The 18922-nt window shown below is 56.7% G+C and overlaps 1 protein-coding gene and 1 pseudogene across 2 annotated transcripts; one reads left to right on the forward strand and one right to left on the reverse strand.

Annotated features, from left to right (window-relative positions):
• Nucleotides 1–73: 73 nt before the first annotated feature.
• On the forward strand, nt 74–13705 carry LOC307051110 (cation channel sperm-associated auxiliary subunit delta-like; the record flags this gene model as incomplete). Its single annotated transcript, XM_079701460.1, has 10 exons — nt 74–169; nt 1011–1100; nt 1849–1907; nt 2982–3060; nt 3520–3572; nt 6328–6402; nt 7768–7896; nt 9159–9342; nt 12013–12170; nt 13468–13705. The coding sequence occupies 10 exons, from the start codon at nt 74–76 to the stop codon at nt 13703–13705; spliced, it is 1161 nt and encodes a 386-aa protein (XP_079557586.1).
• Nucleotides 13706–16539: 2834 nt separating this feature from the next.
• On the reverse strand, nt 16540–18536 carry LOC307052304 (proline-rich protein 22-like; annotated as a pseudogene). Its single transcript has 3 exons — nt 18175–18536; nt 18021–18083; nt 16540–17582 (listed from the first exon to the last, which is right to left on the reverse strand). The product of its transcript is annotated as a proline-rich protein 22-like (transcript).
• Nucleotides 18537–18922: the final 386 nt, after the last annotated feature.

The following is an 18922-nucleotide window of genomic DNA, read 5'->3' on the forward strand; positions in this document are numbered from 1 at the left end:
GGTGGAGACAGAGATGGAGGGAGAGCCAAAGACCAGGAGGGAGGAGCAGGAAGGGAGGAATGGTTAGAAAGGGATGCGCCTCGGGGGTCCCAACACCCGCTGCGCCCCGAGTGAGTTGGAGTTGACGGCCCTCATGATACCCCGGCCCAACACATCACCAATCCCACTAGTAAGCATGCTTTATCTGTTTGACAAGTGTTTCTGATACCTGGCATCCCTAGCACCCCTGGCCTCACATCCTGTGCCCACAATTCCCAGGCTCTGGAAATTCCCTGGCATCCTCCCGGAAGACACACTCACTCAGGAAGCCCCCTAGAAACTCCTCTTCCTCCTCATCAGTGTCCACATGCCTGGCCGTGGCTGTCCATCTGCCAGCCCAGCCTCCTCTCCCACCACCTCTGTGCCGGCTCTCCACCCTTCTTCGGAGCTGCCCCAGAACCTTTCCAAAAATGCCTTTTCCTCCCTCTCAGCTCAGCCAGCGCCGGCTTCCCTCCTGGAGGGGATGCCTGAAAAAGAGTGGGCGTTCCTGGACCTGAAACCCACGTGTCCAAGCCTGGACTCTTGGGTGCAAACAATCAAGCTGAAAACGGGGGTGGGCGGGGTGGGCCAGTGTAAGGATTCAAGGGGATGTCTAGCCAGCTGGGACCAGGGCCCGCGAGGGGGCGCCAGGCTGGCTCTGGCTCTTGCCTTGTGCCCTCTCATCACCCCCCCTTCCCCCACCCCTGCAGGACGGGCCCCTCCGCGCACCAGGGACAGTTCTGCATCTTGCAGGCTGCAACCCCAGGCTGTCTGCACGACGGGACTCAGAGCCACAGTTAGGGGGTGTGGATGACACGGGGGGCCGTGGGGGGGCGAGTGCATTTGGGGACGGAGCCGGCAGCTGCGTTTGCAGAGCAAGCTGGGTCTTCAGTTTGAAGGGGGACCGGGGTCACCCGTGGGTGCGCCCCCAGCTGCTCCCCGCCGCGCCTGCTGGCGCCTTACAGAGCGTGCGTCTCCCATCCCGCCCCCAGGTGATGGTGAGCAACCCCCATTCCCTGGGGCTGCAGGCTGTCATCTACGAGGACGGCTACACCTACGAGGGGAACACCAAGCACAGACTGGTGAGCTCGCCCCTCCCCCTCCCCTCCCCCTCCCCCCCCAAACCCGGATCAACGGGAGAGGGGCTCGGCCTTGACCGACTGGGCCAGCCAGGTCCAGCCGCCTCAGGGTGTCCCTCGTCGGACCTCCTCCCTGCTTCCCTTCCTTACACACACCCAGATAAGGTGCTGTGGAATGTTGAGGGGACACAGCCCCCGCCCCTCCCCCACCCCAGGCAGGCCGCAGTCCCCCAGAGAGTGAGGGCAGCAGGTGTCACACAGAAGGGTCAAGGAGGATGTGGCGGGGAGCCTGACCCACCCGGGGAGGGCGTGAGACCTGAGTTAGCTGGGTAAACCCAGGCATCAGGAGACAAGCCGGGGCCACCGGGAGGGTCTTGGCCAAATATGGGTCTGGGGGATCCATAGGGCAGAGCCAGGCCTCACAGTCACACCAGGGAGTTGGGACTTGACCCCAGACCACAACAGACTCTTTGGATCAGACCATGTCACATCACAGCTAAGTAGGAGGGGAAACTAAGTCACGCCCCACTGTGGGTCCCCGGGACAAAGGCAGGGAGCTTGGAGAACGGGGGTCATTCCCATGAGCTTCCAGAAGCCTTTCACGGGCTTAGAACCAGAGGCAGGCTGGATGGCTCCCGGGTTCCTCCTCCCAACACCCCCATCCTGCCCTCCGTCTCTCCTGAACCCTGATTGCGGGACCACCCTGGGCTGTTCCACTCTTGTAGTTGCATTTTCTCTTTTGCTTCTGCAGAACATTTCACTGAGGCAGCAGCAGCACTGGGGCAGGGCTGACCCCAACTTCACCTCCAGGTATGTCATCACCCGGATGGTAGTGCTGGGTGGCCCCAGGGTGTCCCCTTAGCAGGAGCCAAGGAATCAGGGCCGACATCCAGACTACCCCCACTCCAAGGACAGTAAGGCGAGAACCATTAAACTCTTACAGAGACACAAATACCATATGATATCACTTATTTGTGGAATCTAAACTGTGACACGAATGGACTTATTTATGAAATAGAAACAGACTCAGATATAGAGAACAGACTTGTGGTTGCAAAGGGGAAGGGGGAGGTGGGGGAGGGATGGGTTGGGAGTTTGGGGTTAGCAGGTGCAAACTATTATATATAGGAGAGGTAAACAACAAGGCCCTGCTGTATAGCACAAGAACTAGATTCAATATCCTGTGATAAACCATAATGGAAAAGAATCTGAAAAAGAATATATATACAGGGCTTCCCTGGTGGTGCAGTGGTTAAGAATACGCCTGCCAATGCAGGGGACACGGGTTCAAGCCCTGGTCTGGGAGGATCCCACATGCCGTGGAGCAACAAGGCCCGTGTGCCACAACTACTGAGCCTGCGCGTCTGGAGCCTGTACTCCGCAACAAGAGAGGCCGCGACAGTGAGAGGCCCGCGCACCGCGACGAAGAGTGGCCCCCGCTTGCCACAACTAGAGAAAGCCCTCGCACGGAAACGAAGACCCAACACAGCCAAAAATAAAAATAAATCTAAAAATTAAAAAATTTTAAAAAAAGAACAATGAGAAAACATTGTATGCAGCTAGGTGATAATAAAACGGGCTCAGATGCTCTTTTCAATAAGTAATTATATATAAATTAACAAAACTGACTCAAAAAGAGGAAGAAACTAGAGGGAGGGTGGTGCCACCATGTGTGAGCAGATGTTCTTGGTCAATATTCTGGACAGACTGGATGAACAGATGAATGAATGAATGGAGAAATGGAGAAATGGATGGATGGATGGATGGATGGATGGATGGGTGGATGGATGGATGGATGGATGGATGGGTGGATGCATAGATAAATGAATGAGTGGGTTGTTGATGCTTTTTACTGCAATAACACACACTCCCATTGCCTTGCAGCATAAAGAGACCCACAATATCAACCATCACTCTGGACATAGCCAACAAAGAAATTTCATGCTTGGACCTTAAGCCACCGGTAGGACCAAAACTTTTGCTGTCCCATACTCTTTGTCCTTAGTGTTAAGACTGATGACAGCAGGCCTTGGCTGGTTTGTCCCCTAGTGGCTGGCTAAGCTCGCACTCAGGATCTGGAAACGGAGGTGATTCTGCCCTGGTTGCCAAGGTCACTGCCCCTTCCCCATCGTCTTCCCCCAGGGTTGTGCCTCAGGACACACCAACCTCGGAGCAGTTGTACTAGCTGGGGGTTATCAGACGGCGGGACCTTAGCGGTGCCCCACAGATCAGGCAGCTTCTTAGGACTTGACTCTGTGAGTCCCAGGCACCTGGACACCGCATTGTGACCCAGGCGCAGGGTTTCTGGTCCCGGCTGCGTCAAGTGCGCCCCCTCGTGGGCTTTCATGGTGCTCTCGCTGACCGGAGTCAGCGTCCACATCCCCGCCTTGTCTCTCCCCGCCACATCCCCCCGCCGCTGCAGACAGCCCTCATTTCAGTCCCTTGTGACCTGGAGAAGAAGATCGTCATTCAGAAGTGAGTATGTCGATATGGGGTGGGGAGGGGAGAAGTGAGAGGTGGCGAGGTGGGGAGTGGGGACTGGATGAGATGGTCACCATTGCTTCAGAACTGCTAAAGTCGGGTGACACTACTCTGTCTGCTTTTGCATACGTTTAACATTTCCATAACGAACAGCTCAATAATTAATCCTAACAGATTAAGTTAGAGTCTACAGTGGGTGGCTGCCCTCTCTCACCCCCCCACCCCCACCGACTTGGTGAAATTTACATGTTCTCCCTGCTCCCTCATCCTTTGCTCATTCCCTTTCTCCCTTTTAGTCCCTAAGTTCCTCATTTTGATGAAAATTGCTCAGAGAGGGCTTCCCTGGTGGTGCAGTGGTTAGGAATCCGCCTGCCAATGCAGGGGACACAGGTTCAAGCCCTGGTCCGGGAAGATCCCACATGCCGCGGAGCAACTCAGCCCATGCGCCATAACTACTGAGCCTGCGCTCTAGAGCCTGCAAGCCACAACTACGGAGCCCGCCTGCCACAACTACTGAGTCCACGCGCCTCGAAACTGTGGCCCGCAACAAGAGAAGCCACCGCAGTGAGAAGCCCACGCACCGCAAGGAAGAGCAGCCCCCGCTCACCGCAACTAGACAAAGCCCGTGCACAGCAACAAAGATCCAATGCAGCCAAAAATAAATAAATGAAATAAATAAATTTATAAAACTGCTCAGAGATTTTGCGTTTAATCGCCTGCTGAAAATCTGAGGAACTTTGCCTCCAGGATCCATAGTTACTGCAGAGAACGCAGCCATGAGAGACCAAGAAAAAGAAAGGAAGAACCCCTGAAGACTGGCCAAACTGCCCTACGTTTTCCCCTTCGGGCGGTGGGGTGCCAGCAACTGAGCGACAACCAGTTCTGGGGGAGGCCCAGATTTGTGGCATTTGCCAATTCCCGTGGTGTAAATGCTCCCATGGAGCCTACAGATCACTACCAAAGTGAGTCTCTACTGGCTCATGAAACTCCTGAGGATATAACAGCTGTCTCTCGGAGCTAGTAAGAGCCAGCCTCAGCGCTCCACTGCATGGGGCAATAATAAAGTCAAGTGACGGTTTTACCAGATTTTCCCCCCAAAAGGGAAACGCTTTATTGAGTCAATAAATGATGTTAGCAGTATTTAGAACATATGTGCAGGAAAGTCTTTAAAACAATCTTTTCAAAGCTGCTGCCATGGGCTTCCCTGGTGGCGCAGTGGTTGAGAGTCCGCCTGCCGATGCAGGGGACACAGGTTCATGCCCCGGTCCGGGAAGATCCCACATGCCGTGGAGCGGCTGGGCGCGTGAGCCATGGCTGCTGAGCCTTTGAGTCCGGAGCCTGTGCTCCACAACGGGAGAGGCCACAACAGTGAGAGGCCTGCGTAACGCAAAAAAAAAAAAAAAAAAAAAAAAAGCTGCTGCCATAAAGAGAGTGGGAAAGGTATTTGCCACACGTGTAACTAAAAAGGGACTTGTATCCAGAATTTATAAAGAATTCCTACGAATCAGAAAAAAAAAAGTATAGAAAAAAATGGGCAAAAGGCTTGAGCAGGCACTCCCAAAAAAGGGGGGGAAAAGGCTGATAAACACAAAAAGGTGTTGAAAAAGTGGTCCATTTCATAGGAAAATGAAAATGAACTCTACGATAGAGACCGATACTCGGCACGAGCATGGCAGAATTGGCAAAGCCTGCAAAGTAGTACTATAAGGATGGGAACCCCTCTGGCAGCCTCAGGAACCCCCAGACATTGCCGGTGGGCGTGTACATTTTTCGGCTGCTTTGGAAAGCACTTCTTTCCACCAGCAATTCCACTCATGCACATCTGCACTGATCTAGGTTCCAGAATGTTCTCAGCAGCATTACTCTGAATAGCTCCAAGCTGGAAGCAGGCCAACTGAAATGTCCATCGACAGAAGGATGGGTAAACCAAGTGCAGGGTTTTGGTACAGCAGAATGTCACAACAGCGAAAACGAACGGGGCAGAATTGCCTGGATGGATCGTACAAACGTGGGCACGGAATCAAAAGAATACACAGCATGATTCTAGTCTTAAAAAAAAAAAAATCCAAAATCAGGGGAACTCCCTGGCAGTCCAGTGGTTAGGACTCTGCACTGCCACTGCAAGGGGCACAGGTTCCATCCCTGGTTGGGGAACTAAGATCCCACAAGCTGGGTGGCACAGAAAAAAAAAATCCAAAATCGGGCAAAAATAAACTACAGTCAGCCCTTGTATCTGCAGGTTCTGCATCCCCGGATTCAACAAGCCAAGGGTGGATCGTGTTTAAGTTCGTGGCTGGTTGAATCTGTGGCTGTGGACCCCGAGGATACAGAGGCCCCACTATGGGACTTGAGCATCCTCGGATTTTGTTATCTACGGCAGATCCTGGACCAATCCCCTGCAGATACCAAGGGAGGACTGCATGTTGCTTAAGAATACATGCACAGATGGTAACAGTACAAAGAAAAACAGGGAAAGGATTGTCTCAAAAGTCAGGACACCCAGCTCCCACATCTCCACGTGTAACATCATTCTCCAATACAAGGAATTAGGGCTCCTTGGCGAAATGGCTGATTCTAGGCCAGGCAGGGAAGATTCAAGATGAGCCTGGAGCATCTTGGAGAACCAGAAAGTAAGAAAGGGCTCAAAATTCAACCAATGGGGAGATAACATATGTCAAAGGGAACAATTCACAATTCTTTGGTCCCGCGTGGGTTCGGGCAGCTTCTCACTATCTTTTGTTGCTCGCAGTGAAATCTCAGCCTGTTACAATGGCGTCCTCGACCCCGTGGCCCTTCAGGACAACTATAGCTACGTCATTGAGAGGTGAGCCCCCCCCCACACACACACATGACCATTAGGTATGCATGAGCCAAAGGCGAATCAAGAATCATTATTTAAATTTTTATTTATGTATTTGGCCGCACGGCGCCAGCATGAGGAATCTTAGTTCCCCCACCAGGGATTGAAACCCCCTGCAGTGGAAGCTCAGAGTCTTAACCACTGGACCTCCAGGGAAGTCCCAAGAATCATTTTTAAACCGTAATGGAAAAGAAAACAATTTTTTTTTTGAAGAAAGGAAAAAAAGGATCATTTTAAAATTGATACCGTGCCAATTGATATCCAGCCCACAAGGAATCCGAGGGAGCGAGCAGACAGGTAGGGAAGGTGGCTGGGCCTTCGGGGAATCAGTGTGATGTGGCAGGGCCCCTGGCCCAGGTCTGCCCAGGCTCTGCCACCTTCTGGGCCAGCCTTCAGACCCCTCCCCAGCCTGCCACCAGCTCCTGGAGCCAGGTCCCCTCTTCATCCCAGCTAGCGGAGTTGGCCAGACACTGTCCAGCCAAGGCAGGAGGGGGTGGCCGGCCAAGGTGACCCCCTCTGCAGGGCGGCACAGAGAGCCCCTCCCACACTGGTGCACACCACCAACCTCCTGGCATGGGAAGACACTCGTGGGTCTCCTACGACGTGACCCTCCCCCCTCCAACACAAGCCAAGAGTCCGTCCCCCATCCAGACCCAAGGCCGAGACGGAAACCGGTGCTGCTGGACTTGCCAACCAGTGAGGCTGCAGCCAGAGCGCCTGGGGGCATGAGAGTGTGTGAGTCAGGGTCTCCAGAGAGAGAGAAGCCACAGGATGTATGTGTGAGACAGAGAGACACAGAGGCACAGAGGCACAGAGAGACAGAGACAGAGTGACAGAGACAGAGATTTATTTTAAGGACTTGGTTCCCGGACTGTAGAGGTCTGGTGAGTGCACAGTCTGATGGGGGAGGCTGGGGGCTGGCAGCTCAGGGAAGAGTTGCAGTTCTAGTTCAAGGCCATCTGCAGGCCGACTTCTTTCTTGCTGGGGGAGGCCCATGTTTGTTCTACTCAGGCCTCCAGCTGCACCCACATTAGGGAGAGCACTGCTTTACTGATTTCAATATTAACCTCTGCCCCAAAGAAGAGCCTCACAGAAACACCCAGAATCTCATCTGAACACAGTCGAGGTGCTGGGGCCCAGCTAAATGGACCCGGAATGTCAACCACCGCAGGGGTCCCAAGGTCATTTCGACCATGACTCTGACTCCCCCGCTCAGACACGCCTCCATGATCGTGACCCCATGTGCAGGGAAGAAGCGGAGCTGTGGGTGGGGGGACGTCCGGGCGCCTGGTGGGAGCTCGCCCGTGTCTGTGTCCTGCTCTCCCACACGGAAGCCTACGACCCCAACTTCCGGGGTCAGAAGGCCACGGAGGACCTGGAGGTGCCTTACCACTACGAGAAGCTGGGCTGCCCCATTCTCGTCTACTACGACACCCCATGGAAGCCGGTGGTGGAGCTGTGAGGACCCACCCCCCAGTCCCCCTCCCCGCCAGCCCCCCGCCGCCCTCACCATCATCACAGGCCCCCAGAGCCCTCTCCACCCCTTTGCTCTGGCCGCATCCTCTCCCTGCCTTTTCCCTCCGTAGCTCTCAGCTCACACGTCCCCTCCCCTTCCCCGTCTTAGCTCGGCGGCCTTAACAAAACACCACAGACTCGGGGGCTTAAACAGCAGACACTGACCTTCTCACAGTCCTAGAGGCCGGAAGTCCAAGTTCAAGGTGTGGGCAGGCTGCTTCCCCCAGGCCTCTCTCCTTGGCCGCAGAGGCTGCCACTTCCCGTGGCATCAGGGCCCACCCTTATCACCTCACTCAACTTTGATTGCCTCGTTAAAGGCCCCACCTCCAAATCCAGTCGCACTGGGTGTTAGGGCTTCACATAGGAATTTGGGGGACACATTTCAGGCCATGCCACTGGCTCTGCCCCCTTCGGTGGATTCTGTCTTCCTTCATTCCGTCCCCATCCCCACGCCGCCCCCGCACACCACTGCACTAAATAGCTGTTGACGGACTGAACGGTCGCAGAAACCACTCACACGTGGCAACACTTAGGTTCATTAGAACGTCACGTGTTAGCTCCTCGTGGCCTCAGTCCCACACCCAGGTGAGACTGTGGGCTGGGCACGCCCCGAACTCAGAGCTGCCACGTGGTGGGGTGCCTGCCGGCCTGGGGTGAGGAACAAGGGAAGGGTCCCATCAGAGGAGGGGTGTAAGCCCCAACCTGGCAGGAGACAAACGTGCATCCAAAAATAAGTTTTGTTTTTCTTTTTTCTGGCCCCCGCGTCTTGTGGGGAACTTAGTTCCCCGTCCAGGGATGGAAGCCGGGTACGCGGCAGTGGAAGCCCGGACCCCTAACCACTGGACCACCAGGGAATTCCCCCCCAAATAAGGATTTAGAACAACCTTAATTCACCGCCCTAAATGTATACCTCTGGAATGTTTGCAGGTGTCAAAAAATAAGCAACCCCCAGTCCCTGACCCCGAACTCGTCAGCGTCCTGTCCAAATAAGCAACCCCGACCCCGTCAGCGTCCTGTCCCCACCTGCCACTGCATATCCGCGTTGTCTGTCCCAGAAGTGTCAGCCTGGTGGGGGGAGAGGGTGGCCCTGCCCTGCTCTGCCACCTCCCACCACCCCCAGATGGTCTCACAACACGTCAGGGCCCCCAGCCTCCCCCCCCAACGACGGCCCCCCAGCAGCCTTGCCTGTGTATGGTGTGTCCCAGGTGGAGGGAAGGAAAGTTCCAGGAGGTGGTCGAGGCCGAGTACGTCCTGCTGGAGGTGAACGGGCTGTTCACGTACACGTACGCCCTGACGGCCGACATGGCCCTCTGCAGTTCCCAGCCGCAGAACTGGACCACCATCGCCAAGACGGCCGGCGACAAAGGGCCCTTCGCCTGGGACCGAGAGGTAGGGCCTGCGTTCTGATTATTCCCAAAACAGGTCGCAGAAGGCGACGACTGGTCAGGCCCACTGTGTGTTGGGGGCCGACTCAGTCTGTTCAGGCTGCTGTAAAGATCACCATGGACCCTGCGGCTTGTAACAGCAGCATTGGTTTCTCACGGTTCTGGAGGCTGAGTCCAAGATCAAGGCGCCAGCAGATTTGGTGTCTGGCTCCTGGGTGGTGCCTTCTGTGTCCTCACATGGCAGAAGGAGGAGGGAGCACTCCTGGGTCCCTTTATAAGGGCGCCAATCTCCTTCAGGAGGGCTCCACCCCCAGGACCTAATCAGCTCCCAAAGGCCCCGCCTCCTAATACATCACCTTCTGGGGTAGGTTTCAACATATGAATGGGTGGGGGGCGTGGCAGGCATTCAGTCTCTAGATGGGGCGGCAGGGGATGGAAATGTAAGATGCACAAACTCTTTGGGAATCTCTCCCAAGGGAATCGGAGACGATCGGAGGTGTAGGGACGAAGGCGCTCATGGAGCAGACTGCTGATGATGTGCAAACTTCTGGAACCATCCAAATGCCCGTCATTTAAGGGGCTTGATTATATTTACGGTCTGTTCTGCTCAAGGTGAAATTCACATAACCGATAATGAACGATTTTAACGCGTGCAACTCCTACAACTCGGGTATGCGTTTTGTGCATTCGCAATATTACCCAAACACCACCACCCTGACCGTTTCTTTAAAAAGAACAAGCCACACACGGAGCTTTGCTTATTTATTATTTTCTGACTGTGCCGGTGTTTGTATTTGCATTCTTTTTATTAGCCCTCTCGTTCAAAGTGGCATGCATGCATTTAAGAGATTGTCCCATTACTTTTTTTTCCCATCAGCCCTGGTGGCCGATTTTGTAGAACCCTGAGGGCTTTTCTATCAAGACAGAGCCACAGTGCCTGCATGTCCAGCACAGTCATTGGATGGGCTGGCTGTTAAACAGCCACTGAACTGCTAAAACACTAAAAACCATGAGGTGGAGCTAGCTGTGGCAAATAAAAGGTTTTTAGGCAAAGCAGCTGTCTCCATTTTATTTCACATAGTTTATATGCAGTCCAGCTTTTCTTCTTTTACTCCCAAAGGATTTTTTTTTTTTTTTTTTTTTTTTTTTTTTTTTTTTTTTTGCGCTATGGACCCAGCTGCTCTGCGGCATGTGGGATCTTCCCGGACCGGGGCTCGAACCCATGTCCCCTGCACTGGCAGGCAGACTCTCAACCACTGCGCCACCAGGGAAGGCCCCTTCTCTGCATTTTTAAGAGCTCTTTATAGACCCATGAGATTAAGCTTTTATTTGCGATGTAATTTGCTAATAGTTCCCCCAGTTTGCCTCTTTTGTCTTTCGGTTTTTGCTTACTTTGCCATGCAAAATGAGTTCCTTCTATTCTCTTTCTTTATTTTTGGCTGCACCACGGTGCATGCGGGATCTTAGTTCCCCGACCAGGAATCAGCCCCATGCCCCCTGCAGTGGAAGCGTGGATTCTTAACCACTGGACCACCAGGGAAGTCCCGAGTTCCTTATTTCTCATAACGTTGGACTCACTGCTATTTTTACACTTTTGCTTTGGGAATGTCCATCTCTTCTCTTGTTTACAAGCCTAGCCCCATCCTCCCTTCTGGGTCCACAGGCAAATAGTGCAGAAGATCAGGGTGTAGGCGAGACCCTTAGTATGTGTTTAGCTCAGGGAGCCAGCGTGATGCACCGGTGAAGGGCAAACAGTTGAGTTCAAGGGCATATCCCCCTTTATGTGACACCCCGGGATCTGAAGGCAGGGTGGAGAAGCCACAGCTGCCACCTGGGCACCCACGACTGCTTCCCGAGAAGCCCTGGTGGCTCTGTCTCACTTCCACCGTCAGGTTCCCCAGGTGTGTTAGTCAGCTAGGGCTGTGTAACAAAAGGACCACAAACCAGATGGGTTAAACACCAGAAATTTATCCTCTCCCAGTTCTGGAGGCCAAAAGTCCCAGATCGAGGTGTCGGTAGGGCTGGTTCCCTCTGAGTCCATGAGGGAGAATCTGTCCCAGGCCTCTGGCCTGGTTTCTGGTGATTTGCTGGCCATCTTTGCATTCCTTGGCTTGTAGATGCATCGCCCCAATCGCTTGCTTCATCTTCCCATGGTCTTGTCCCTGTGCGTGTCGTCTCTGGGTCTAAATTTCCCTTTATTCTAAGGACACCAGCCATACTGGATCAGGCCCACTCTAGTGACCTCATGTTCACTTGATTCCCTGTAAAGACCCCATCTCCAAATAAGGTCACCACCTGAGGTCCTGGGGGTTAGGACTCTGACATATGACTTGTGGGAGGGACTCAACTCAGCCCATAACACCAAGAGCACATGCCATCAGCAGCATGTGATTCATACCAAGACTCACAGTTGCAAGGGACCCTGGTGAGCAGAGCTGTTATGCCTGCAGCCCCCAAAGCTGGGGCAGGCACAGGAGAAGGAAGGTGGGAAGAAGGCTCCACAGTCACCAATCGGCTGGCCTGCCCAGCGGGCACTTGGTCCTGGACTCACACCCCTGGGTGCTGGTGGGTGGTGGCACCGGTGGGGCCGTGTGTGCGGCGGTAGCGCCTGTGGGCTGGCACGGTCCTTCCCGGCCCCCGGGGCCAGCAGGCACGTCTCTGTCCTCCTCCCCAGAATTATGTGAGCTGCCACGACCCTAACAACAATGCACCCTTGAGATGGCCCAAAGTCCCGTATCAGATCTTGGGAGGCCCGACAGAGAACAAGGTCGTTTTCGACCAAAGAAACGGCATCTACATCTTCTTCATTTCCATCGTGGATCCATACTACAGGTGAGTCACCCTGTACCAGGGGCCTCTGGGGGAAGAGCTGGCTCTCTGGGGGCAGGTTGCACACATGAGGGGGACCCACTTTTCTCCCTCCTCTAGGATGACATTTGTTCACTTCCTAAATAAATCCTCATTCAAAGGCCATGCTGGGTGCGGGGGAACAGCAATGACCAGCAGCCCTGTCCCCGCCCTCAGGGACCAGAGTCACCCTCATGCCATGTCTAACGGGTGGGGTGCAGGGGCCGGTGTAGACTGGCTCCCAAACACGGATCATTAGATATCCAGGGATTTTGCAAGCCGGTTGGCTTCCCGCTGGCAGCTGGAGTACTGACACCACGGAAAGGAAACTGACACTCATTACAGGCCAGCCCAACCCTGCCCCAGGAGCTGGCTGTTAATACTCGCCACCCACTGTGCTGGTTCAGATCATTAACGTCTCCCACTGGGAGGGGGAACATGGGCGGCATTATTCCCTGCTCCCCCATCACCTATCCCTTCCACACGGACACAAAGTCCACCCCCAAAAGCGCGGGGAGACCCTGCCTTCCCTAAAGGCCCCAGACCCTGGACCAGCTCTGGGATGCCACTGGCAGAAGGCACCAGGGTGGGGATGCCCAGGGGAGAGAGGCATCTGCCTGCAAGGCTCATCCCCTGCCCTCCCTGCACCTTGCCTCCAGCAGAGCCCCCAGCGACTTCCCCCCCTTACCTGGGTGTCCTTCCCTCCATCCTGCCATCCCCACCTGCTCGCAGCCACCTGAGGGACGCTTGTGGCCCCCCTCACGCACTCCACTCCGCGTCCACTGTGATGAGTGCTTTGTTGGTCTCTTCTGCCCGCCCCCCACACTGAGCCTGGGCATGGAGGCGGGGGGAATCCCTTGTCTCCAGAGCAGGGGACCACAGGGGTCCTGGGGAAAAATACGATCTCTGCGAAAATATGTAAGATGTTACGGAAAAACCCAAACGAACTTTTTGGCCAACACAATACAGAGACGACCACAGATTTATAGAGGATAGAAGTTAAGTGGATATAAATGGAACTCAGTGCCCGGCGTCAATGCTCCAGGCCCAGCTCTTGTCCCCGTGAGTTTTAAAACGTTTGCCGGGGGAATTCCCTGGCGGTCCAGTGGTTAGGCTCTGCGCTTTCACTGCCGAGGACCTGGGTTCGATCCTCGGTCGGGGAACTAAGATACTGCAAGCTGAGCAGCGTGGCCAAAAAATAAAAAAAACCCAGTTTGCTGGGGTGAAGGGTGAGGCCCCCAAAGGCGGTGCCCCACGGCCTCTCCCTGCCCGCCCCTCGCAGCTACTGTCACCTGGAGACCACCTTCAGCGTCTACGTCTACGGGGCCTTCCCACTGCCCATCTTCCCGCCTGAGATCACCATCGTCCTGCTCACGGGGGCCACCCTGCTGTCTGTATGGCTGGCCTACATGATCCCCGAGCTGCTGCACACTGAGCAGGGCCTCAGGGTCAAGGGCTTCTGGGTCAGTCTGCGCAGGAGATGCAGGAAGTCTCGTGCGTGTGTCTGGGCCAGGCGCTGAGCACGCCCTGGGGTTGGAGACGGGGTGGCAGGGAGGGGGCAGAGTTGTCTTGAAATAAAGCATTTGGTAAGAGAGCCGGTAGCAGTGGGTGTCACTCATGTTTTGTGGGCTTTCTACACCCACCTGCCTCCCTCAGCATTCTGGCACCACAGTCCCTTTGAACTACGGCACCTACGTGGGTTGTCAACAGTGAGAAGGTGGGCGGCCCAAGTCCCAGCGAACAGGAGCTTTTGGTGAAACGAGCTGGCACAGGCATGTGGTGAGATCATCAACCGGCAAGTCCCAGAGATGCACCGGACACTTGACGTGTTCTGTTAGAGAAACGTGAGACCCAAGGAAAAGGGCGGGGGCTGCAGAAGACGGGGACGGGGCGTGGGTCCACCTCTGTTGATAAGCCCTGACATATACGCAGACCAACATGCTTACGTGTGTTTCGTGATGTCCATGAACAAAACTTGGAAGCATAGCACATATTTCACACGTACCTGTGTTATGCATACATATGTATACAGATGATGTGCACACATGCATGTGTATACGTATGTGCAGAGGTATGTATACATACATGTATATAACACGTAGGTACATAAGGCATACACATACACGCGTGTGTAGATATTGTGCATGTATGTGCCTGTGTGTATACATGTACATGCATATTGCCTATGTGTGGATGATGTGTACATACATCTACACGTGTATTCATATGTCTATAATACACGTTCACGTACGTGTGTAGGCATGTGTGGGTGATGTGTATGTCACACGCGAGCACTTGTATAACGTGAACACATGTGTGCGCATGTATGTATGCATAAGGTCATCACGCACGTGTGTAGATAACATGCATGCTCACACGTGTACATGCACGTATGCATGTGTACAGATGCATGCATCTGTACGTGTACACACCTGTGTATGCACATGTGAATACACATATAGGTGTGCATACAATGTACACATACGTGTATATGCATGTCTGATCAGTCTATCCATCCGTTCAGAGCTTCCCTCTCCCACACTTCATTCAAACCCCAGGTGGCACGGGACAGTTGTCTCATTCTAGTGAAAACTTTCTCAATGACTTTTCTGATCACTCTGAGGTTAAAAGAACACATCCAACGGTCATTTAAACTGTGCGACACAGGGAATTCCCTGGAGGTCCCGTGGTAGGACTCTGTGCTTTCACTGCTGGGGCCTGGGTTCAATCCCTGGTCGGGAAGTACGATCCCGCAAGTGGCTCGGCCAGAAAAAAAAAAAAAATTGCCCAGTACGCTCTCCACCCAGTCGTTAAAAACCTCCACTCCCACACCCACTGCAGTGGGCAGTCACCACACCCCCACCTCCGGGGGCTGCCTGGTCCACCTTCCACGCCTCTCTGGAGGGGACGGGTTAGGCTGCCAGGTGATCCTCATTTCACAACCCTTGGCCCGCATTAATCTTAAAGAAAATCAAGCCCATCCTGTCACATCTGCCTCATTTGCCAGGGCCTTCCCTTCTTGGGGGCACTTCGTATTTGTCTCAAAAATACCCCTAACACGGCTGCAGGCACAGCAGGCTGAGAGGGAAGCGGGGGAAGGGAGCTCCTGGCTCCTCCAGGCCCGCATCCTGTTCACAACACAGACAGGCGGTGATCCCGGTACAGCCCAGACTGGCTGGCCACCTCTGTCTCCCTGAGCCCTGGAACCCGTAGGCTCGAGGCATGGTGCCAGCAGCCAAGACCCCCTGCCCACACGCAGCCACCTCCTGGATCCTAGTCAAGCGCCCTGGGTTCCCCAGCAGACACCAGCAGGGAAGGTCCCCGAGACCCAGCCCAGGGCCTGGGGCAGGAGGGCCCTTCCTCTGGCAGGGGAGGGGAGCTCCATCTCTCCTTACCTCCTTAGGTGTCACTGGGAAACCGACTCACCCCCTTCACAGTCGCCTGGAGTATTTCAGGGGAGGGTGTGGCCGGCGGCTGCCCCGGGCTCTCCAGAAGCAAAAGGCAGACGAGAGCCTGGCCCAGGGTACAGGGGGGAGGGAGCTCCGTGGACTGGAGAGGGAAGGAGCGGAGGCAGGAGGGAACAGGTGTGAGCACTGAAGCTCCAAAACCACTGCAAGCCCACCCCGTGCCTGCCCCCTGGGAAGCAGAACCCAGGTGTGGCTGGGCCCGAGGCAGAGATGCAGGGGCCTGGCTGGATGCCCATCCTGGGACAGGCACACCCACCCTGGCCTCTGGCCCCCAGCTGGGCTGCAGGTGCACTCTGCATGCCCGTCTGGGTCACCTGTGAGCCAGGTGGACACCGTCTCCCACATGCCTGCCCTGCCCCCACTCTCAGACCTCCACCCAGCACTTGCCTCTGCACCCCAGGCCCCCCAGCTCTCCGCGTGAACACGAGCGGGGGCGTTCCCATTCACCATCGGGGACACCGGCCCCTCCACCTGGGCCGAGGCCGAGCCCAGCCCGCAGGCCTCTCCCCAGGCCCCACCCCGCTTGCTGCTGTGTCTCCAGGCAAGTTCCTGCCCATCTCTGGGCAGACCTGACTTTCCCCATCAAACATGGAGGTGAAATCCTTGCAGTGCACGAGTCCGGGCAGTGTCTCCCCACCTCCCAGCAGCACCCCCATCCCTGCCGGGTGACTTGGATTTTCTGGGGCTAGGAGACGAGGGATTGTCCCGAACCCCAAGTCTAGGGCTCCCCGACTCTACTCTGGAAGCCCGGCACCCGGAAGGCGCCGGGGTCCCGAGGGGCCTCGCCACATGGCCCTGGGCCCGCTGGACGACAGGGAGGGCGAGGAGACAGCCCACGGCCCCTGAATGCCACTGACCGGACACTGCGCAAACAGCTCAAATTCGCTTTAATGGGGGGCGGCTCCCAGGTCCTGCCGGGGCCCCAAGGGGCTGGCGCTGGTGGGGACCGCAGTCTGCTTGCCCTTGCTGCCCTGCCTCCCCTTCCTGGCAGTCGGGTTGCCGGCCTTCCTCTTGCCCGAGAGCTTGGCGGTGCGGGGCCCCCCCGGGCGGGGCGGCGGCTCCTAGTCCAGCACCATGAAGTTGTAAAAGTAGTCCATGTCGGACACGGTATCTAGGACCTCGGGCACGCTGTAGTCCGAGGACTGCAGCTCGTCGGGCAGGTGCAGCGAGCGGATGTCGCTGGACGAGTCGTCCTTGCCGCCCCCGCTGTCGGGCAGGGCGGGCCCAGGGGGCTTGCACGGGGCCCCAGCGGGCTCAGCGCCACCCGGCAGGCAGTCAAAGAGCTTCCTCGTGTCCTCGAGCATCACCTCCTTGGGCGTCGTCAAGGCCCTGGCCACCTCAGGGGTCCTGGCCTCGCCTGCCCCCAGCGGGACCGCCTTGGGCTTGGTGGGGCCCGGCGGGTACAGCGGGCCGGGCCCGGCGCCGGGGGGCGGCTCCTTGAAGGCGAAGGTCAAGGGCTCGCCGGGCCCATCCAGCCAGCTCAGGCGGCCCTTGAGAGGTCCATAGGCGCCAGGGGGCAGCGTGGCCTCGGCGGGCAGCGTGGTGAGCAGCAGGGGCAACTTGCTCTCCTTGGGGGGCAGCGGGGGCGCCAGGCCTTGCTTGATCAAGGTGGGGGGCAGCTCCGCGAAGGCTGGGGACCCTCTGTCCCCTACGAAGCCCAGGGCCTCGGCCCCGGGTCCCTTGGACTGGAAGCAGGGCATGCGGTACCAGGGCCCCAAGGGGGGCGGCTGGTAGTGGCGGAACAGTGGGGGCAGCGTGGGCGGCACCGGGGCCCTGAGGCAGTGCTGTGCCTCCGGGAAGTAGGTGCCTGGCGAGGCGGGGCCCCCAGCCGCCAGCTTGTACAGGGACGACTGGCCAAAGTCGGTGGCGGCCCACTCGATTCGGTAGACGCGGGGGTCAAAGAAGCAGCCGCAGGGCGCCATCTGGAAACCTGTGGCCAGGGAGGGCGGCCCTGAGAGGGGCAGTTCTGGGACCCGCCTGGGGTGGACGGGGTCCAAAGTGTGGGGCACGTCTGGGGCATGGAGAACACGGACCAATTTTGGGGTCCATTTGGGGAACAGGGACATAGGCTTTGCCTTTGGGGCCCTCTCTAGAGGTCAGGGGCCCCAGGCCTTGCTTTGGGGGCCCATCTGGGGGGCTGGGGACACCGGCCTGCCTTTGGGAGACCTGTTTGGGGAACAAGAAACATAGGCTTTGCCTTCAGGGCCCCATCTAGGGGATGAGGGACACAGACCTTGGTCCAGGGGTCTCTTTGGGGGACAGGGATTCGGGCCTTGCCTTCGGAGGAGGGAGCCATCTAGGGTCAAGGGTGGGAGCAAGATGCCCCTGCCCACTCCCCGGTCATCAAAGGTTGGTGGGAGGCCGGTACCTGCTGGAGGAGCTGGAAACACCTCTTTCTCCAGGTTTGGGGGGTGATAGACGTTGGAGGAACCTGTGGACAAAAACAGGCAGCTGGGTGGGGTCCTGAGGCTGGCGGGCAGAGCCCTGGTCCCTGCCCCGATGGGTGCCCCCCACCCTCGTACCCGCAGTGGGAAGAGGCTCTGTGCAGGCGGAAGCAGGCTGGCTGCCGGGCCCTTTGGTGGCGTCCAGGCTCCAGGGACTGAAGCCTTCTTGGGGAGCGGCGGGTGCATAGAAGGGTTTGGGGTGCTGCATGGGGAGGCGGGGGCCTGGCCAGGCAGGCCAGGAGGGCAGCAGTTGGGAGCACAGGCAGCCCACTCAGAGAGGAGGCTCACTGTCCTGTGTAGTTCTGTTTCTACGGTTACTCCAGGCACAGGCTGTGGCCCGCCCACTGGTCAGGGTTCCGAGTAAGGGGCGGGGGAGGGGCGGGGCAGGCAGGGGCAGATGGGAAACCAAGGCAGCCAGAGATGGGCGTCACAGAGAGCATGGTGGACACTGGGCCCGGTCTGCTGCCTTCCGCCTCCCACCTCTGCCAGCAATGCCTGCCTGACAGCTCCAAGGCCCCTTCCTTCAGGCAGCCCGCCCTGATCCACACCCACACAGGCCAAGGCCCCATCTCATGAGCTATGGTGGCTTGTTTGTGGTCAAGGCCTTTGGGCACCAGCAGTGGCCAGTATGGGGCTGGTGAATGAGTGAGGAAGGAGGGAGCTGCGGGGATGGGGATGGTGGGGGAAAGCTGGGGTGGGGTGGGGGGGTGGGGCAGCATGAGACAGCCTCAGGGTCACAAAAGGGCCTGGGTTTTAAAAGAATAAAATTTATTGCCTTCTCATTCCTTGGGGAGCCCGTTGGGCGCTCAGACACCCCCGCCCGCCC

This window comes from Hyperoodon ampullatus, assembly GCF_949752795.1.
Source record: "Hyperoodon ampullatus genome assembly, chromosome: 4".
NCBI lineage: Eukaryota > Metazoa > Chordata > Mammalia > Artiodactyla > Ziphiidae > Hyperoodon > Hyperoodon ampullatus.